General features: G+C 37.0%; 1 protein-coding gene across 1 annotated transcript; it reads left to right on the plus strand.

The window, feature by feature from the left end:
- The first annotated feature begins 223 nt into the window (after positions 1–223).
- On the plus strand, positions 224–7,803 carry LOC110738429 (cell division cycle protein 48 homolog). Its single transcript, XM_021918838.1, has 9 exons — positions 224–390; positions 552–717; positions 1,950–2,178; positions 3,706–4,472; positions 4,560–4,781; positions 4,870–4,941; positions 5,026–5,307; positions 6,680–7,039; positions 7,289–7,803. The coding sequence occupies exons 1-9, from the start codon at positions 365–367 to the stop codon at positions 7,577–7,579; spliced, it is 2,415 nt and encodes an 804-aa protein (XP_021774530.1). The 5' UTR covers positions 224–364; the 3' UTR covers positions 7,580–7,803.
- The last annotated feature ends 7,183 nt before the right edge of the window (positions 7,804–14,986 follow it).

Raw genomic sequence — 14,986 nt, forward strand, 5'->3', positions numbered from 1 at the left:
AATAAGATAAGGGTAAAATTAAGAAAATCAAAATTTTTAAATAAAGGTAAATATGTAATTTTCAGGATTTTTGTTTACCAAAAATAAAAAGAAAACAGAGAGTTGCACATAACCCTGATCATCCAAAATGACAAAAGTTGCATATAAGTATTTATTAAAGCACGGAGGGCAAGAATTTGGGTAGAGTCTAGCCTCTTAAAGTGTTTCTTTCTGCGCACGAAAGGAAGCCGTACCTACTCATCTAAACTGCAACCATTATAAATATCTCACCTCTCTTCTTCTTCCCTTAATCACTCTTATTTTCTCTCTCTTCTTTCTTCGCTCTGCAAATTTTTTCCGTATTCAATCAACAACAACCTGATCTATGGCGGATCCTGCTGAATCCTCTGAGTAAGTTTTCTATCATATATCCTGAATTTTGATGATTTCTTTTTTGATGTAATTCAATTGTGAAATTGTGAATTTTTAATCATGCAATTTAATTGCGAAATTTTGATGATTTTGTTGAATTTTACTGATGATTATGCAACTCAATTGTGGATTTTTGACAGTAAGGGAGCGAAAAGAGATTTTAGTACTGCGATTCTTGAGCGTAAGAAGGCTGTAAATCGTTTGGTTGTCGATGAAGCTGTGAATGATGATAATTCGGTTGTTTCTATGCACCCAGATACCATGGAAAAGCTTCAGCTTTTTCGTGGTGATACTGTTCTAATCAAGGTTATTTATTTTTTTATTTTTAATTTATGGTAATATTTATTGTTGATTTTGTTATGAATTTATGATTTCTGTTGATCTTGTGATTTTTATACTATATACTAAGTACTATTTGATGTTCCTGGTTACTTAGGGTTTTTAGAATTGTGCGTTTTTGAAGTCGTGTAGAATTTATGTTGTTGCTGAAGGAGGTGTTTCGGATTGATGTGTGATCAATGATGAGGGTATGGAGAGATTTATAGGTTTATGTATGACACTCTGATTATGTGTTATTTGGGAAGTGGGGCATCTGGGGTTGTTGTGTCCAATTGTCCATGATTGAAGGGATTGAAGGTGTTTTGTCGAATATTTAGGTCATCGATTAATTGATCTTGGCTTTGTTTAACGCAGTTCTATTGAATCTCTTAACTTATTAATGGCTGGTTTTAATCAATTTGTGTTGCCAATTGTTATGATTAGTTTGTGGGTTTAAAAGAGTTCGAATGTACAAATTAAGTTACAATTTTTTGGTGCATACCCAATACCCATTGTGAAAGGAAAAGAGAAACAATTTACATCCCCAAAGCATTGGGGATTTTGGTTTAATGAAGTTTGTGTAGGTTTGCTTGGGGACCTTTTTGTGTTTATCCTATAGGCGTGTTGAATGCCTTATGAGTTGCTTAACTAGGCGTGTCCAATCTTATTGGGTGCAGATTAGGCTCACTTCAGGATAGAGAATAATGGGCTGAGTCCATTTTACATTTGAGTTTATTTTGGGTCAATGTAGACTTGATTGATTACAACCCCTATGCAAGTATGCAACAAGTTTGTCTTTCAAAGAGATATTTGGAGTTTTTAAGTACCCTTACAAAAATTCAAGTAAAAAATGATGAATTGATACGTATAATGTGATGGAGGACTAAATGTCTTGACTTGTTCTCTGGTAAAGCCTTTAAAATTTGGTACTTTCTTCGGTTCATGAGAGGTGGAAAGACTGGGAATTTATCTACATTTACAGTGCTCTGTATGTGGTTCAGATATGTTTGGTATTTTGTAGGTTTTGTCCTCCGTTTCTAACCAACTAACTTTGTGATATTACCATGAATTTGAATTTGAAATTTGTGGGAACTTCTATTTCAAATGTGAACTGAACAACCACTATGATTTTGATTTCCTATTACAAGTTTTGTTTATGTTTTTTTTTTATGATGTTTTAGTTCTGACTTTCATTTATCTGTTTTGGTGACATTTTCTAGGGCAAGAAAAGGAAGGACACAATCTGCATTGCCCTTGCTGATGAGACATGTGAAGAACCTAAGATCAGAATGAACAAGGTTGTGAGATCTAATTTAAGGGTGCGACTTGGTGATGTGATTTCTGTACACCAATGTCCTGATGTGAAATACGGGAAGCGTGTGCATATTCTTCCTATTGATGATACCATTGAGGGTGTCACTGGAAATCTATTTGATGCATACCTAAAACGTAAGTTTCCGCATTTTACAGCACTGAAATTATTTATGTTACTGATGTTTAAGCCGCGTGTTAAAATTTTTTTATCATAAAATACCTTTAAAATTGCAATATAATTATTTTCTGCACTCAATTTTTGACTCTATCCTTCTTTTAGACTTATCTTGAGTGCCTGAGCTCTTATTTAAAAGATTAAAAAAAAAAAAAAAACTCTCAGTTATCACGTAGCTACATGTTTTTTCCTGAAAAAATCAGACACAACAACTAGCCAAGTAGCCAAGTATTTTGTTCTCAAGTAGAAAATGGGAAAAATCCATTGAGAGTCTTTGAGATAATTTAAGACAAATTCTTGCAATATAAATCTCTTATAAAGTTGCTTGTTTTGTTTTATTTTATTTGGGCCTTTGCAAAGGTGAACTCATGTATCAAGGTATAGTTGTGTACTTGTGTTGATTGATTCGATGCAGGCTGTGGGCTGAGGTAGCAAAGTCTTTTTCTGTTTATGATTAATTTTATTTTAACATTATCACTTTGAATATTTCTTTTTGGGAAACTAATACATCTTTTCATTGGTGGCCATGGCCCTATATATTTATGCCAAACCCATCGCTTAAGGCTTCACCAATGGGCACTAGATTCTACCCCTTTTCTTTACTTTTCTTAATTTGTGTTCATAACTGTAAGTGAGCTAGTTAATTAGCTTTAGAGGGATTATTCTCCGAGTGTTCTTTCAAAAAGTATTATCTACAATTTGATTTTTTAAGAAAGGTAAGATTAGTTACATATGATCTGAAATGATCTTTATGATATGTGCACTAATGTGCAATTAGTGTGTTATTCCCCGTAAGTCCTTGAGTGGTCTAAATTAATATTTGTATGGCTTGATAAATACTTATATAAGGACAGTGGATTTATGTGGTTGTATTATTTGCTGGGCTATAAATTATGATGTTTAAACTAGCTCATCGGTTAAACACTTGTATGATTTATATATGTTTTGCTATGGTACTTTGGGAAATAATGGTGTTAGTAAGGGTAGTATCGAGTGGCATCCATTGGTAATTAGGTATTATGTCACACTTCATTCATTCAAAAGCTCTGAAACACACGTTTTGAATAATAAAAATTGAAAATTTCACATTTAGAATCTTATCCACTAACATATGAGCAAATGGTTTCGTACACTCCCTTTGCAAGAAAAAAGTGTGATTGTATTTGGTTTAGTTTCTCTCTTGCTAACCTAATCCGAATTATGGGTTTTAAGTGGGACTAGTGAGAGAAAGTCAATTTTCAAGTACATGCAATTTGTGAATCACAGCTTTAGTAATGCAATATAATTGATGATGGGGTAACATAATTATCTATAGCATATCTTTTTGTGTGATTTTTGTAATGCATGTTACAGAATTAATCACCATGATATGTCTAGTTGAAATCCTTTTTGTTACAGCCTTTGCATAATGGGTCAACCTTTATATCTAGCTATTTGTAACCATCTGCAGTGAGTTTACTTGCCATCTATTTTTGTGTGCTTTGCAGCTTATTTTCTTGAAGCTTACCGGCCAGTGAGGAAGGGAGACTATTTTCTTGTGCGAGGAGGAATGCGAAGCGTTGAATTTAAGGTTATTGAGACTGATCCTCCTGAATATTGTGTTGTTGCCCCGGATACTGAGATTTTTTGCGAGGGTGAGCCAATTAAACGAGAAGAGGAGGATAGACTAGATGAGGTTGGTTATGATGACGTGGGTGGTGTTAGGAAACAGATGGCCCAAATTAGGGAACTGGTAGAGTTGCCATTGAGACACCCACAATTGTTCAAATCTATTGGTGTCAAGCCACCAAAAGGAATTTTGCTCTATGGACCACCAGGTTCGGGGAAGACTCTGATAGCCCGAGCCGTGGCAAATGAAACTGGTGCATTCTTCTTTTGTATCAATGGGCCAGAGATCATGTCAAAATTGGCTGGGGAAAGTGAAAGCAATCTTAGGAAAGCTTTTGAGGAAGCTGAGAAGAATGCTCCATCCATCATTTTCATTGATGAAATTGATTCTATTGCTCCCAAACGAGAGAAAACCCATGGAGAAGTTGAGAGGCGTATTGTTTCCCAGCTTTTGACTCTTATGGATGGGCTTAAATCACGAGCACACGTTATTGTTATGGGTGCTACAAATCGTCCTAACAGCATTGACCCAGCACTGAGAAGGTTTGGTCGATTTGACAGAGAAATAGATATCGGTGTTCCAGATGAAATCGGGAGACTTGAGGTTCTTCGAATTCACACGAAAAACATGAAGCTTTCTGAAGATGTATGTATCTTTCTTTTCTCTAAATATTAATATTAAAATGTCTCTGCTATAATAATCTGTTTAATTGGGTTTCAATTTGTCAAACAGGTTGATTTAGAAAAAATTTCCAAGGAAACACACGGTTATGTTGGTGCTGACCTAGCTGCCTTGTGCACTGAAGCTGCACTTCAATGTATCAGAGAAAAGATGGACGTAATTGACCTGGAAGACGAGACTATTGATGCTGAGATCCTTAATTCCATGGCTGTCACGAATGAACACTTCCATACTGCTCTTGGGCAGAGCAATCCATCCGCTCTGCGTGAAACGGTTGGGTTATGTTGTGATATCATTAGTATTAAATTCCTTTCTATTCTTGTAGTTTTTGTTGATTACCTTTGTATTTATTTATTGTCAGGTTGTGGAAGTTCCCAATGTCTCTTGGGATGACATTGGTGGCCTTGAAAATGTCAAAAGGGAACTTCAAGAGGTGCTTCTATTTGCCTTCAATTGCTTTTCACTTTTCTCTATCTTCTATACTGTAGACTGAACACATGATGTATTCCTGTTGTAGACTGTTCAATATCCTGTGGAGCATCCTGAGAAATTCGAGAAATTTGGAATGTCTCCTTCCAAGGGAGTTCTTTTCTACGGGCCTCCTGGATGTGGAAAGACTTTGCTGGCAAAGGCTATTGCTAATGAATGTCAGGCTAACTTCATCAGTGTGAAAGGGCCTGAATTGCTAACAATGTGGTTTGGAGAGAGTGAAGCTAATGTCAGAGAGATTTTTGACAAGGCCCGCGGGTCAGCTCCATGTGTTCTATTCTTTGATGAGCTTGACTCAATTGCAACTCAGGTGTGCACATAGACTTTTTTTTTTGACGAGTGTATTTTAATACTTTCTTTGCTTACTATTTATGGATGGGATATAGTATCTTCTTTTATGTCAAATGGTCAAGTTTTTTTTTTAAGTTATGGCTTTTAAGAATTTAAGTGGTTTAATTCACTCCCCTTTCAGAAGGTTTGGCATTTGCATAGAATTTATCCTGTGATGCTATTGTCCATACTGGGAGCTTTAAACTTGTTCTGTTAGGGAAAGTTTTGAAGGCACACTTGTGTCTTTTTTTAAAGCAGTTTCTCTTACCTAAACCTTTTATGTTTTGCAGTTATACATTGATTTGAACTCTGCTTTGATGAGCTAGCTGTTAATAATCTTAAGACATTAGTTGTTCTAGGTTTACATTTATTTATTTAGTTGGGAAGTTTTACCTGGTGGCCTCATGGGAATTAAAAATTCTACTGGGTGGGATTTTTTTTTTTAAAAAATAATTTTTAATTGTTTTCTCAAGTGACCCAGTGATATTGCATATTCCAATACTAGTCCTTATGTGCTGATATAAAGACTTTATGGCTGATCCAACAATTTAATGACTGATTTCTAATCTTAATCCTAAATTTACTAACCTATCCCTAGTTAACACCCATCTTGACCAAATTGGTGGTGGTTGTTGCTTTCACTGTTGTTGTGCCAGTCTTGAATTGGTGGTGGCTTCCTCCACATTGAGTGGGCTTGATTTCTTGGATCTTCCAAGGGTTCTGTTTTTTTTTATTCTTTAAGAGAACTAGGCTGCGAGTGAAGGAGTATCAACCTTGTAGTTTGACTTAGAGGAGGCGAGAGATGGTTATGAGAAGAGAGAGAAAGTGAAGAAGACAAAGAAGGTAAAGATAGATTTGGGTCGCACTGTGTTGGGGCATGGCTGAGGAGAGAAGAACACTTCAAAATCAACCCAGGAGAGTGGGTTGTTTATTGGTTAGATTAGGTAGGAGGGTTGGTTATTAAATTCGTTTATTTAAGCATTGGTTAGCCATAAAATAGAAATTAAGGGCACACTAAAATCAGTATACAATATCATGGCACCATATGACCATATATAATTTCTTCTTTTTTTTTTTTTTTTTGGGTGGGGTGGGGTTGGGGGGTGGATGCTGGAACTTTAATGTCTGAATTGCATTATGAATGTCATTTCTGTAATTTAACACTTATCCTATTTTATTATTGCTTCAGTAATTTTCTGGATGAGTTGCCCCATGGTGATGGATCACATCCTCCTCTCACATTCCATCTTTTTTTCAAGGCATTTTTTATCAGTAATTAGTTATTTTGTTGTAGTTTCATTTTATAGTCAATCTGGCTGATTCAACTGTGTTCTGTGGTTGTGTTTTTGCAGAGGGGAAGTAGTTCAGGTGATGCAGGTGGTGCCGCTGACAGGGTTTTGAACCAACTTTTGACTGAAATGGATGGCATGTCTGCCAAAAAAACTGTTTTCATCATCGGGGCCACCAATAGACCTGATATTATTGATCCAGCACTTCTGAGACCTGGTCGTCTTGATCAACTAATATATATTCCTCTTCCAGATGAGGAATCTCGTTATTCAATTTTTAAGGCTGCCTTGAGGAAGTCGCCTATTGCTAAAGATGTTGATATTAGAGCGCTTGCCAAGTACACTCAGGGGTTCAGTGGGGCAGATATCACTGAAATATGTCAGCGGGCTTGCAAATATGCCATCAGAGAGAACATTGAGAAGGCAAGTATTGCTGCATATGATAGATTGAATTTTAATCTTTTTATCTGTGTTCCTGCAATTTTAAGTCATCAGAATTTGATATGCCTTGTGTGACATGGAAATTTGCAACTGTTCTTATTTACCTATGCAATGACCTATTGAATTAGGGAGTTATGTTTAAAAAGTAACCTTCTTTGGAGTTCTTTCTGTTCTCTAGACAATTTTCCTCTATTTTTTTCTTTTAATTTATTTGTCTTTGTTGAATTCCAGGACATTGAAAGAGAGAGGAGGAGAAAAGATAACCCTGAGGCCATGGAGGAGGACGTGGATGATGAAGTTGCTGAAATCAAGGCTGCGCATTTTGAGGAATCCATGAAATTTGCCCGGAGAAGTGTGAGTGATGCTGATATCCGTAAGTATCAGGCATTTGCTCAGACCTTACAGCAATCTAGAGGATTTGGCACAGAATTCCGTTTCGCCAATACCACTTCTGGGACTACTGGTACAGATGCATTCGCTGCTTCTGCTGGTGGAGTTGATGAAGATGATCTCTATAATTAGGTTCTCTTTGGCCTTTTGTTTTTTAATCCTACCAGTTTTATGTCAGAGGACATGTATAATTTGGTTGCTTCTTTGTAAGAATTTGTTGCTCGTAAGTTGATCCCGTTTTGACCAACTTGTAGATTTCTACTTAGTCTGGATTTGGTTGACGGGAGCAGTTAATGTGAATCCTCTTAGACTTTTTAGCATGCACTACGTAAATGACAAGTTACTTTTCCTTTTCCCGTCATTCTATTTATTTGTTTGATTTCTAATCTTACTGTGGTCTGTAAAGACCACCAGTATAATAACTCCCGAGTACTACAGGTCTTGATCCTCGCCAAAGGAATGAAAAGATTTCCAGATTGAAGAAAAACTATTCTATGCTTGTAACTTAACATAAGTAGTTCAAATATTATACTCCATATCCATTGCACAACTAGCTGTTAATGCTAATGTTCTGTGATAGAATTTAAAAGGAAAAATTCACAAGAATAATCCCACCTTTTGCACATCTTCTCATAATAGTCCCATCTTTTAAAAATTTGGGAATAATCCCACCTTTTCTAGTAATCTTCTTAAAATGGACCATTTTATTGGGAACTTGGAGAACCGGTAAATTTATTTATTTAGGTGGACTGTTAATTAGTCTTCCCTCCTTAATGAATTAATTACCCAACCACCCAATTTAGAAGCTACAGTATTCATCCTCCTTTCCCCAGCAAATAATTAAAGACCATTAATCTAAAAAAAAAATCAAAAAAAGTCGCTTGATTTGTGGGGATTACGCATGAAGTTCAATAGCATATTACGCATGAAGTTCAATTTCCGATTACGCATGAAGTTCAATGGTGGATTTTAAGCAGCAAAATTGAAGGTGTTTTTTTTTTTTTTTTTTTTTTTTTTTTTTTTTTTTTTTTCTGATTTAATGCTAAAATTTTTCGAATTTTGTGGGTTGAATATGAAATCAAGTATGTATAGATCAATTTTAAAATTTTCGAATTTAATTAGATCAATTTTTCTTTGTTTTGTGGTTTTTTCGGTTGAATAGGTGATTGTGGTTACTTGTTTGTTGAATGTTGGTTGTTTCGATTACTACTCTACATTTCTACAAAATTGTGTCTTGATTGTTTGTAATGGATACTACTGTGACATTGGAGTTTTGGCATGGTGGTGTATTTAAGGAAGAAAAAAAAGGATTAACGTATGTAGGAGGGGAGGGTATAACATGTGAAATTGACCCAGACGAGCTTTGTTGGTGGTATATTGAGGAATTAGCTAAGGAAGGGGGGAATTACTGTAAAATAGAGGAGGTGTATTACCTAATGCCAGGGTTAACTTTAGGTAAGGGTTTACGGAGAGTTTATGATGATGATGAGGTGAGAAAAATGACTGCTATTGCTTTGAAAAACAGCAACTTAGAGTTATATGCGGTGCATGGTGTTTCTGACCCTAAAGTATTGCCAGTAGATGCTTCTGTTTTGGAGAGAGCTTTACATGATCAAGTACCTGAAACAAAGAAAACACTAGAGAAGCTAAGTGAGGGTGGTCAAAAAAGAAAAAAATTGACTCCTGAGAGGGGACCACTAAAGACAAAAGATGCCACAACACAACCAGTAAGAGTTAGCCCTAGGAGAAAGAAAGATGAGTCACACGAAAAAGATGCTCCCACATCAACATCTAAGCCATATGTCCTAGTAGCAGAAATTAATTGTTCAAACAACTCTTCCATCAACTCAAACCCTCCAAACACTTCAAGCCCACCAAAAACTTCAAAACCTCCAAACACTTTAATCCCTCCACCAGAAGTACCTTCCTTAGGTCAGATAAACAACACACCAGCAACTAAAACTGTAGCCAGAGAAAAAGGCAAGACTTCCTACCAAAGTGAAGTACCACTTGAGTATGAATGGGAGGATAGTAGACCAGATAGTCCACTGCCCTACAATCAACTATTTGAAGTTCATTCAGAGGAGGATAATGATTCCTTGTATGAGCCTGGTTCTGAGAACATAGATGGTGATCTAGGGCATGACATAGATACTGATTTAGATTTAGAGGATGATGTTGATCTTGGAGATGATGAGTTTCAATTTGAAGATGAGTTACAAGGTCTAGTTGAGGAGGATAGTGATGAAGAATGTAGAACTGCAGCTGAAAGGGTTAGAGGTTATCACAACAAATTAATTGAGATAGCACACCAATTACAAAAGGAGGCTGCTGAAGGGAAGCTTAAGGCTCAGATTACAAGAACAAAGGCAACATCCTGGTGAACAACTGGTAGTTCCAACAGAAAAAGGGGGTTGTGTGAGTGATTATGAAGCTAGTGATGATGAGATCAATACCCCACCTGGTTCTGATGAGGATGATATAACAAGGCCTAGCAAAGAGAGAAGGGGTGTGTTAGTGAGTTTGGACACTGATTTATCAGTGTTTCAGTGGAAGGTCGGCCAAAGGTTTGCAACAAGGGATGTATTTAAGCAATGTGTTGCTAAGTTTGCTATGCTTCGGGGTAGGAATCTGCATTTTGTTGTGAGTAATAAAAAGAGGGGACAAAGACTTGGAGTAAAGTGTGCTGACAACTGCCCTTTCTCTTTATATGGATCATGGGATTCAAGAAGAGCTACTTATGTGGTGAAATCAGTTCATGAAAGGCACACTTGCAACAGGAACATGAAGAGAAATAGACAACTGAAGTCAACTTGGCTAGCAGAGCAGTTCCTAGACGTATTTAAGGCAAGGCCACATTGGCCAGCCAAAGAAATTATTGAAACTACTAGAAGAGCATACAGAGTTGTTATAAAGAAAAACTTTGCTTATAAAGTTAAGTATTATGCCCATCAACTTCTTCATGGATCTATGCAAAACCATTATAACAAAGTGGGAAGGTATTTAGAAGCTCTGAAAATGTGTAGTCCAAGGACACATGTGCAGTTGGTCATGGATTCTAGCAAAGATAATAGCCCTCCAGTATTCTGTAGGTTATTTGTTTGTTTTGAGGGTCTACAAAAGGGGTGGAATAATGAATGTAGAAAAGTCTCATGTGTAGATGGATGTTTTTTGAAAACTTTTCTTGTGGGGCAATTATTGTCTGCTGTGGGAAGAGACGGAAACGATCAAATGTACCCGGTAGCATGGGCTATAGTGGAGGGAGAGAATAATCTGTCCTAGGAATGGTTTTTCTTACAACTCCAAAAGTGTATGGCCTTAGGAGAAGGTGTAGGGGTCACATTGATCTCAGATGAGCATCAGGTCAGTACTAATAATGTGATGTTGCATCCATTTACTGTAGAATTTTATTCATGAGCTTAACTTGTTTCAATATTGTTTATTTTTCTCTTGCAAGGCTATTCTTAATGCTGTTCAGCTATCCTCCCATCAACTGAGCATAGACATTGTGCTCGGCACATATTTATGCTCTGGCACAAATCTTTTAGAGGAGATGACATGAAATTGAGATTTTGGAAGATAGTGAAAGCTTATAACTTGGCAGACTACCAAGATGCACTTGATGAGTTGGGTGCACTGGATCAAGATGCAGTTGTAGCTTTTAACAGTTATAATCCAAGATTATTTTGCAGGGCATTCATGAGCACAAGCACAAAAACTGATACAGTGACAAATAACCTTGCCGAGACATTCAACGGCTACATAATTAATGCAAGGACTAAACATTTGTTGTATATGCTTGAGGACATAAGAGCTTCTTTGTGAGAGGCACTGGCCTAGGGTGGACTATCCTTTACTACCTCCACCTATAAAAATAGGGCCAGGAAGACCAAGAGTTAATAGAAGAAAAGCTCCACATGAACTCCCTAAGAAACCTGGAAAACTTAGCAAACATGGAATTGAAATGACTTGTAGTTTATGCCTACAGAAGGGACACAATAAAAGAAGGTGTCCTAATAGAGATAGGCCTGTGGCTGTTGAACCTGCACCCAAGAGACATAAGGGTAGGCCTAGAAAGGATGCAAATGCTTCCACATTTGCAGCAATTAGTGTCAACACCTCTACATCAGATCTGACACATCATTCCACCACTGCCCAACCCACAAAATTAGGTAGAAGAGGAAGGATGATAACAACCGGTCAGGGATGAAGAGGAAGGGGTCAAGGAAGAGGTGATGCAGGGGGTTTAGGTAGGGGATTAAGTGAGAGTGCAGGGACTTCGGGTATGGGAAAGGGTCAAAGCACAGGAAGGGGAAGCAGGGGAGGTGGTCAAGGTGCAGGGAAATCTATTAGGGAAAAGGTTGACTCTAGAGGAAGGGGAAGGGTAAGTAGGGGAGGTGGGAGAAGCAGGGGGTCAGCTGCACCAAAGGTAATAACCAACCATCATCAGTGAACTTATTTGTTAAGGATTATAACATTTATTTGATTAGCTAGTGACACAAATGACAATACTATTTTTCACAATTGACAATATAAGACAATATTGGTTACCTAACATTATAGGTTAGCTAATTGGCATTAATTGTACAATTTATATTTTATCTAAAATGACAATATAAGACATACAAATGCCATTAAAATTGGAAATTAAAGTAGGAGGACTTTAATATTAATGGAATTATGGATTGTGATGCATATGTGTTGTTTTTATACATGCATGGCTTGTTATGATGCATGCGATAGATTAATTGTTAAAGATTAATTGTTAAGGATGTGAAATTGAATGATTTAAAAGATGTGAAATTGCATAACATGTTGTTAAATGATGTGGAAAAAAAATATTTAAGGTTGAGGCAGTGATGATAAGTTCAGAGGTTGCAGAAGATATTTGTGTATCATTATCTCATAATGAGGAAGGTGGTGTAATGAATTTGATAAACTTTGAGGAATGAGAAAGGGCCGGTGATATTTGTAAATTATGTCCATATGAAGGTGGAGAAGGGATAGATGGTGATGGAGGTAATATGGTGAATCTGAACATAGTTAAATATAGACCCTCCTGAAGTGGGAATGACATTTGATACATGAAAAGAAGCTGATATGTACTATAATGCTTTTGGCAAGCATGAAGGGTTTGGTGTGGTTCTTAGCCGGAGTGCATATAAGACTCTGAAAGATGGTCGCAAGGTTAAACGCGCTGTTACATGGAAATGTGAGTGTGTAGGTTTGCTAGACACTCGAAGGAGGATTGGTGGAGAAAGATTACCTAGGGAGTTGGAAGGGGAGCCGATTCCAACAAAGAAGTCGAAAAAATGTGGTTGCGAAGCTAGGATGTATGCAGGTTTAAAGGATCATGGTAAGTGGGAGATAGTAAGAGTGGAGTTGAAGCATGAACCCCATAAGGTATCACCTTCAAAATCAATGTTGGTGACAAAATATAGGTTAGAGGAGTTGGAAAAGATGCGGTATGTGAGGCATAAACTGCATTTTGGAGACGATGTGGGGATGCCTACTGCTACAATGCACAAGTGGTTGGCTAGTGAGAGGAATGAGGTTGAGAATATGCCCTTTACTAAGAAGAATGTGAATAATTTGATGTCAAGGGAGAAGAAGCTGAAATTGAAGGATGGAGACAGCAATTCCATGATGAATTGTTTCCAAATGACGCAAAAGAAAAATAAGAATTTCTACCACATACATTGGTTGGATGCCAATGGGGTATTGCAAGATGTGTTTTGGGTGGATGCGCGTAGCAGATTTGCATATGAGGATTTCGGTGATGTAGAGTGTTTTGATACGACTTTTTTGATGAATAAGTACGACTTGCCCTTTGCAAATATTGTTGGAGTAAACCACCATGGCCAAACGATATTACTTGGATGCACTCTCATATCCCACAAGGACACTGAAACCTTAACGTATGTATTTTGATATGCTTTATAGACCTCTCTATTATTATTTTTTTTTCAGATGTTATATATATGACAAGATTTTGCATTTTATTTATTTATAGTATATATATGTCATTAGGTGGTTGTTCTCTACTTGGTTAGATGCTGTTAGTGGTAAACCTCCCATCGCTATCTTGACAGATCAAGATCCTGCTATGCACAAACCTTTGAAAGCATTGATGCCACAAACAAGACATAGATATTTGTGGCACATCACAAAGAAATTTGGGAGCAAGCTAGGCAAGTGTAGAGGGTATGTCGAGTTCAAGGATGAGTTGAAAAATATTATTTATATAATTTTATTTTTAGAGGAGTTTGAATTGAGGTGGAAGGAGTTTATAGTGAAGTATAAACTTGAGAGTAACTTGTGGCTAGCTGGTTTGTATTTAGAGAGTGAAATGTGGATTCCAGCTGCGATGAAACATTTATTTTGGGCTGGAATGAGGACGACCCAGAGGTCAGAAAGCATTCACAATTTTTTTGATGAATTTTTTGATAAAAACCACAGGACTCTATGATTTTGTGGAGAAGTATGTTGCTGCAATGGAATAAAGTATCTAGTCGGAAAGGTTGGCATATGCTAATTCGGTTGTTTACCTTCGTGGATTAGTCACTGATTTTAGGATTGAGGAGATCTTTAGGAATTTATACACAGATGCAAAGTTTGTGGAGGTCCAAAGGGAGTGTAAACGGATGATGTACTGCAATGGCAGCATCATGAGAGAGATATCAGAAGGTTACGTTGAACACTTGATAGTTGAATGAGTTTATGTTTGGAATGATTTTGATAAGAAGGAAAAGCCGATTAACAAGTTCTGTACTTACCGTGTTCTATTTTTCAGTGACAACAAAAGTGTTGAATGTGAATGCAACTTATTTGAATGTTGTGGAATTTTTTGCAGGCATTGCATCAAGGCTTTAGAGATGCAACAAATATTTGATGTGCCTAGTATGTATATATTGGATAGGTGGCATAAAGATATTTTCCGAAAGCATATTAGGGTTAAAGTTGCGTTCCATAATCCAACAAAAACTGCTGACATAGTTCGCTATGACAAGATGATGGTTGTCTTTGAACCTATTTCAAATCTAGCAAGTGACAATGACGAAACAATGATGATGGTAATTGAGGGTATGAAAGAACTGGAGATGAAAGTGAAGGAGAAAACTACGACTCCTGCCCTTCCTATGAGTAGTGTTGGGGAGACAGAGTTTAAATCCACTCCTCCTAGTGCGAATAGGAGGACTGTAACATTTCAAACTTCGTCATCAGTTGCTAAGAGCGTGGTCCAAGGTGTTGTTGTTGCTGGGGAACGGGTTGAGCAATTTGAACGTCATGTTATTATTGTTGGGTCAATAAAGGATCCTTCTAGCAAGAGGAGTGCAGGTGTAGTTCGTTGTACTATATTTATGACGACATTGAGGAGGTGACAAGACAGAAGGAGTTCCGTAAGAAAAAATATGAAGTAAAGAAATCTCGTGAAGAAAGAACGAAACTTGGAAAACTTCGCATAAAGCTTGTTTTCCCTTAAGGTTTGAAGAATTGCCCTCAAATGTTCTACATGTTCCTCCTTATTCTTTGAATAAA

The sequence above is a fragment of the Chenopodium quinoa genome, unplaced genomic scaffold (genome assembly GCF_001683475.1).
Source record: "Chenopodium quinoa cultivar QQ74 unplaced genomic scaffold, ASM168347v1, whole genome shotgun sequence".
In the NCBI taxonomy this organism is placed as follows: Eukaryota; Viridiplantae; Streptophyta; class Magnoliopsida; order Caryophyllales; family Amaranthaceae; genus Chenopodium; species Chenopodium quinoa.

Excerpts from the sequence above, each read along its gene's own strand:
- LOC110738429 (XM_021918838.1), top strand. The coding sequence starts at position 365 with ATGGCGGATCCTGCTGAATCCTCTGA. Across the intron at positions 4,473-4,559 it reads ACATGAAGCTTTCTGAAGAT|GTTGATTTAGAAAAAATTTC; the intron begins GTATGTATCTTT and ends TTTGTCAAACAG. Across the intron at positions 5,308-6,679 it reads TTGACTCAATTGCAACTCAG|AGGGGAAGTAGTTCAGGTGA; the intron begins GTGTGCACATAG and ends GTGTTTTTGCAG.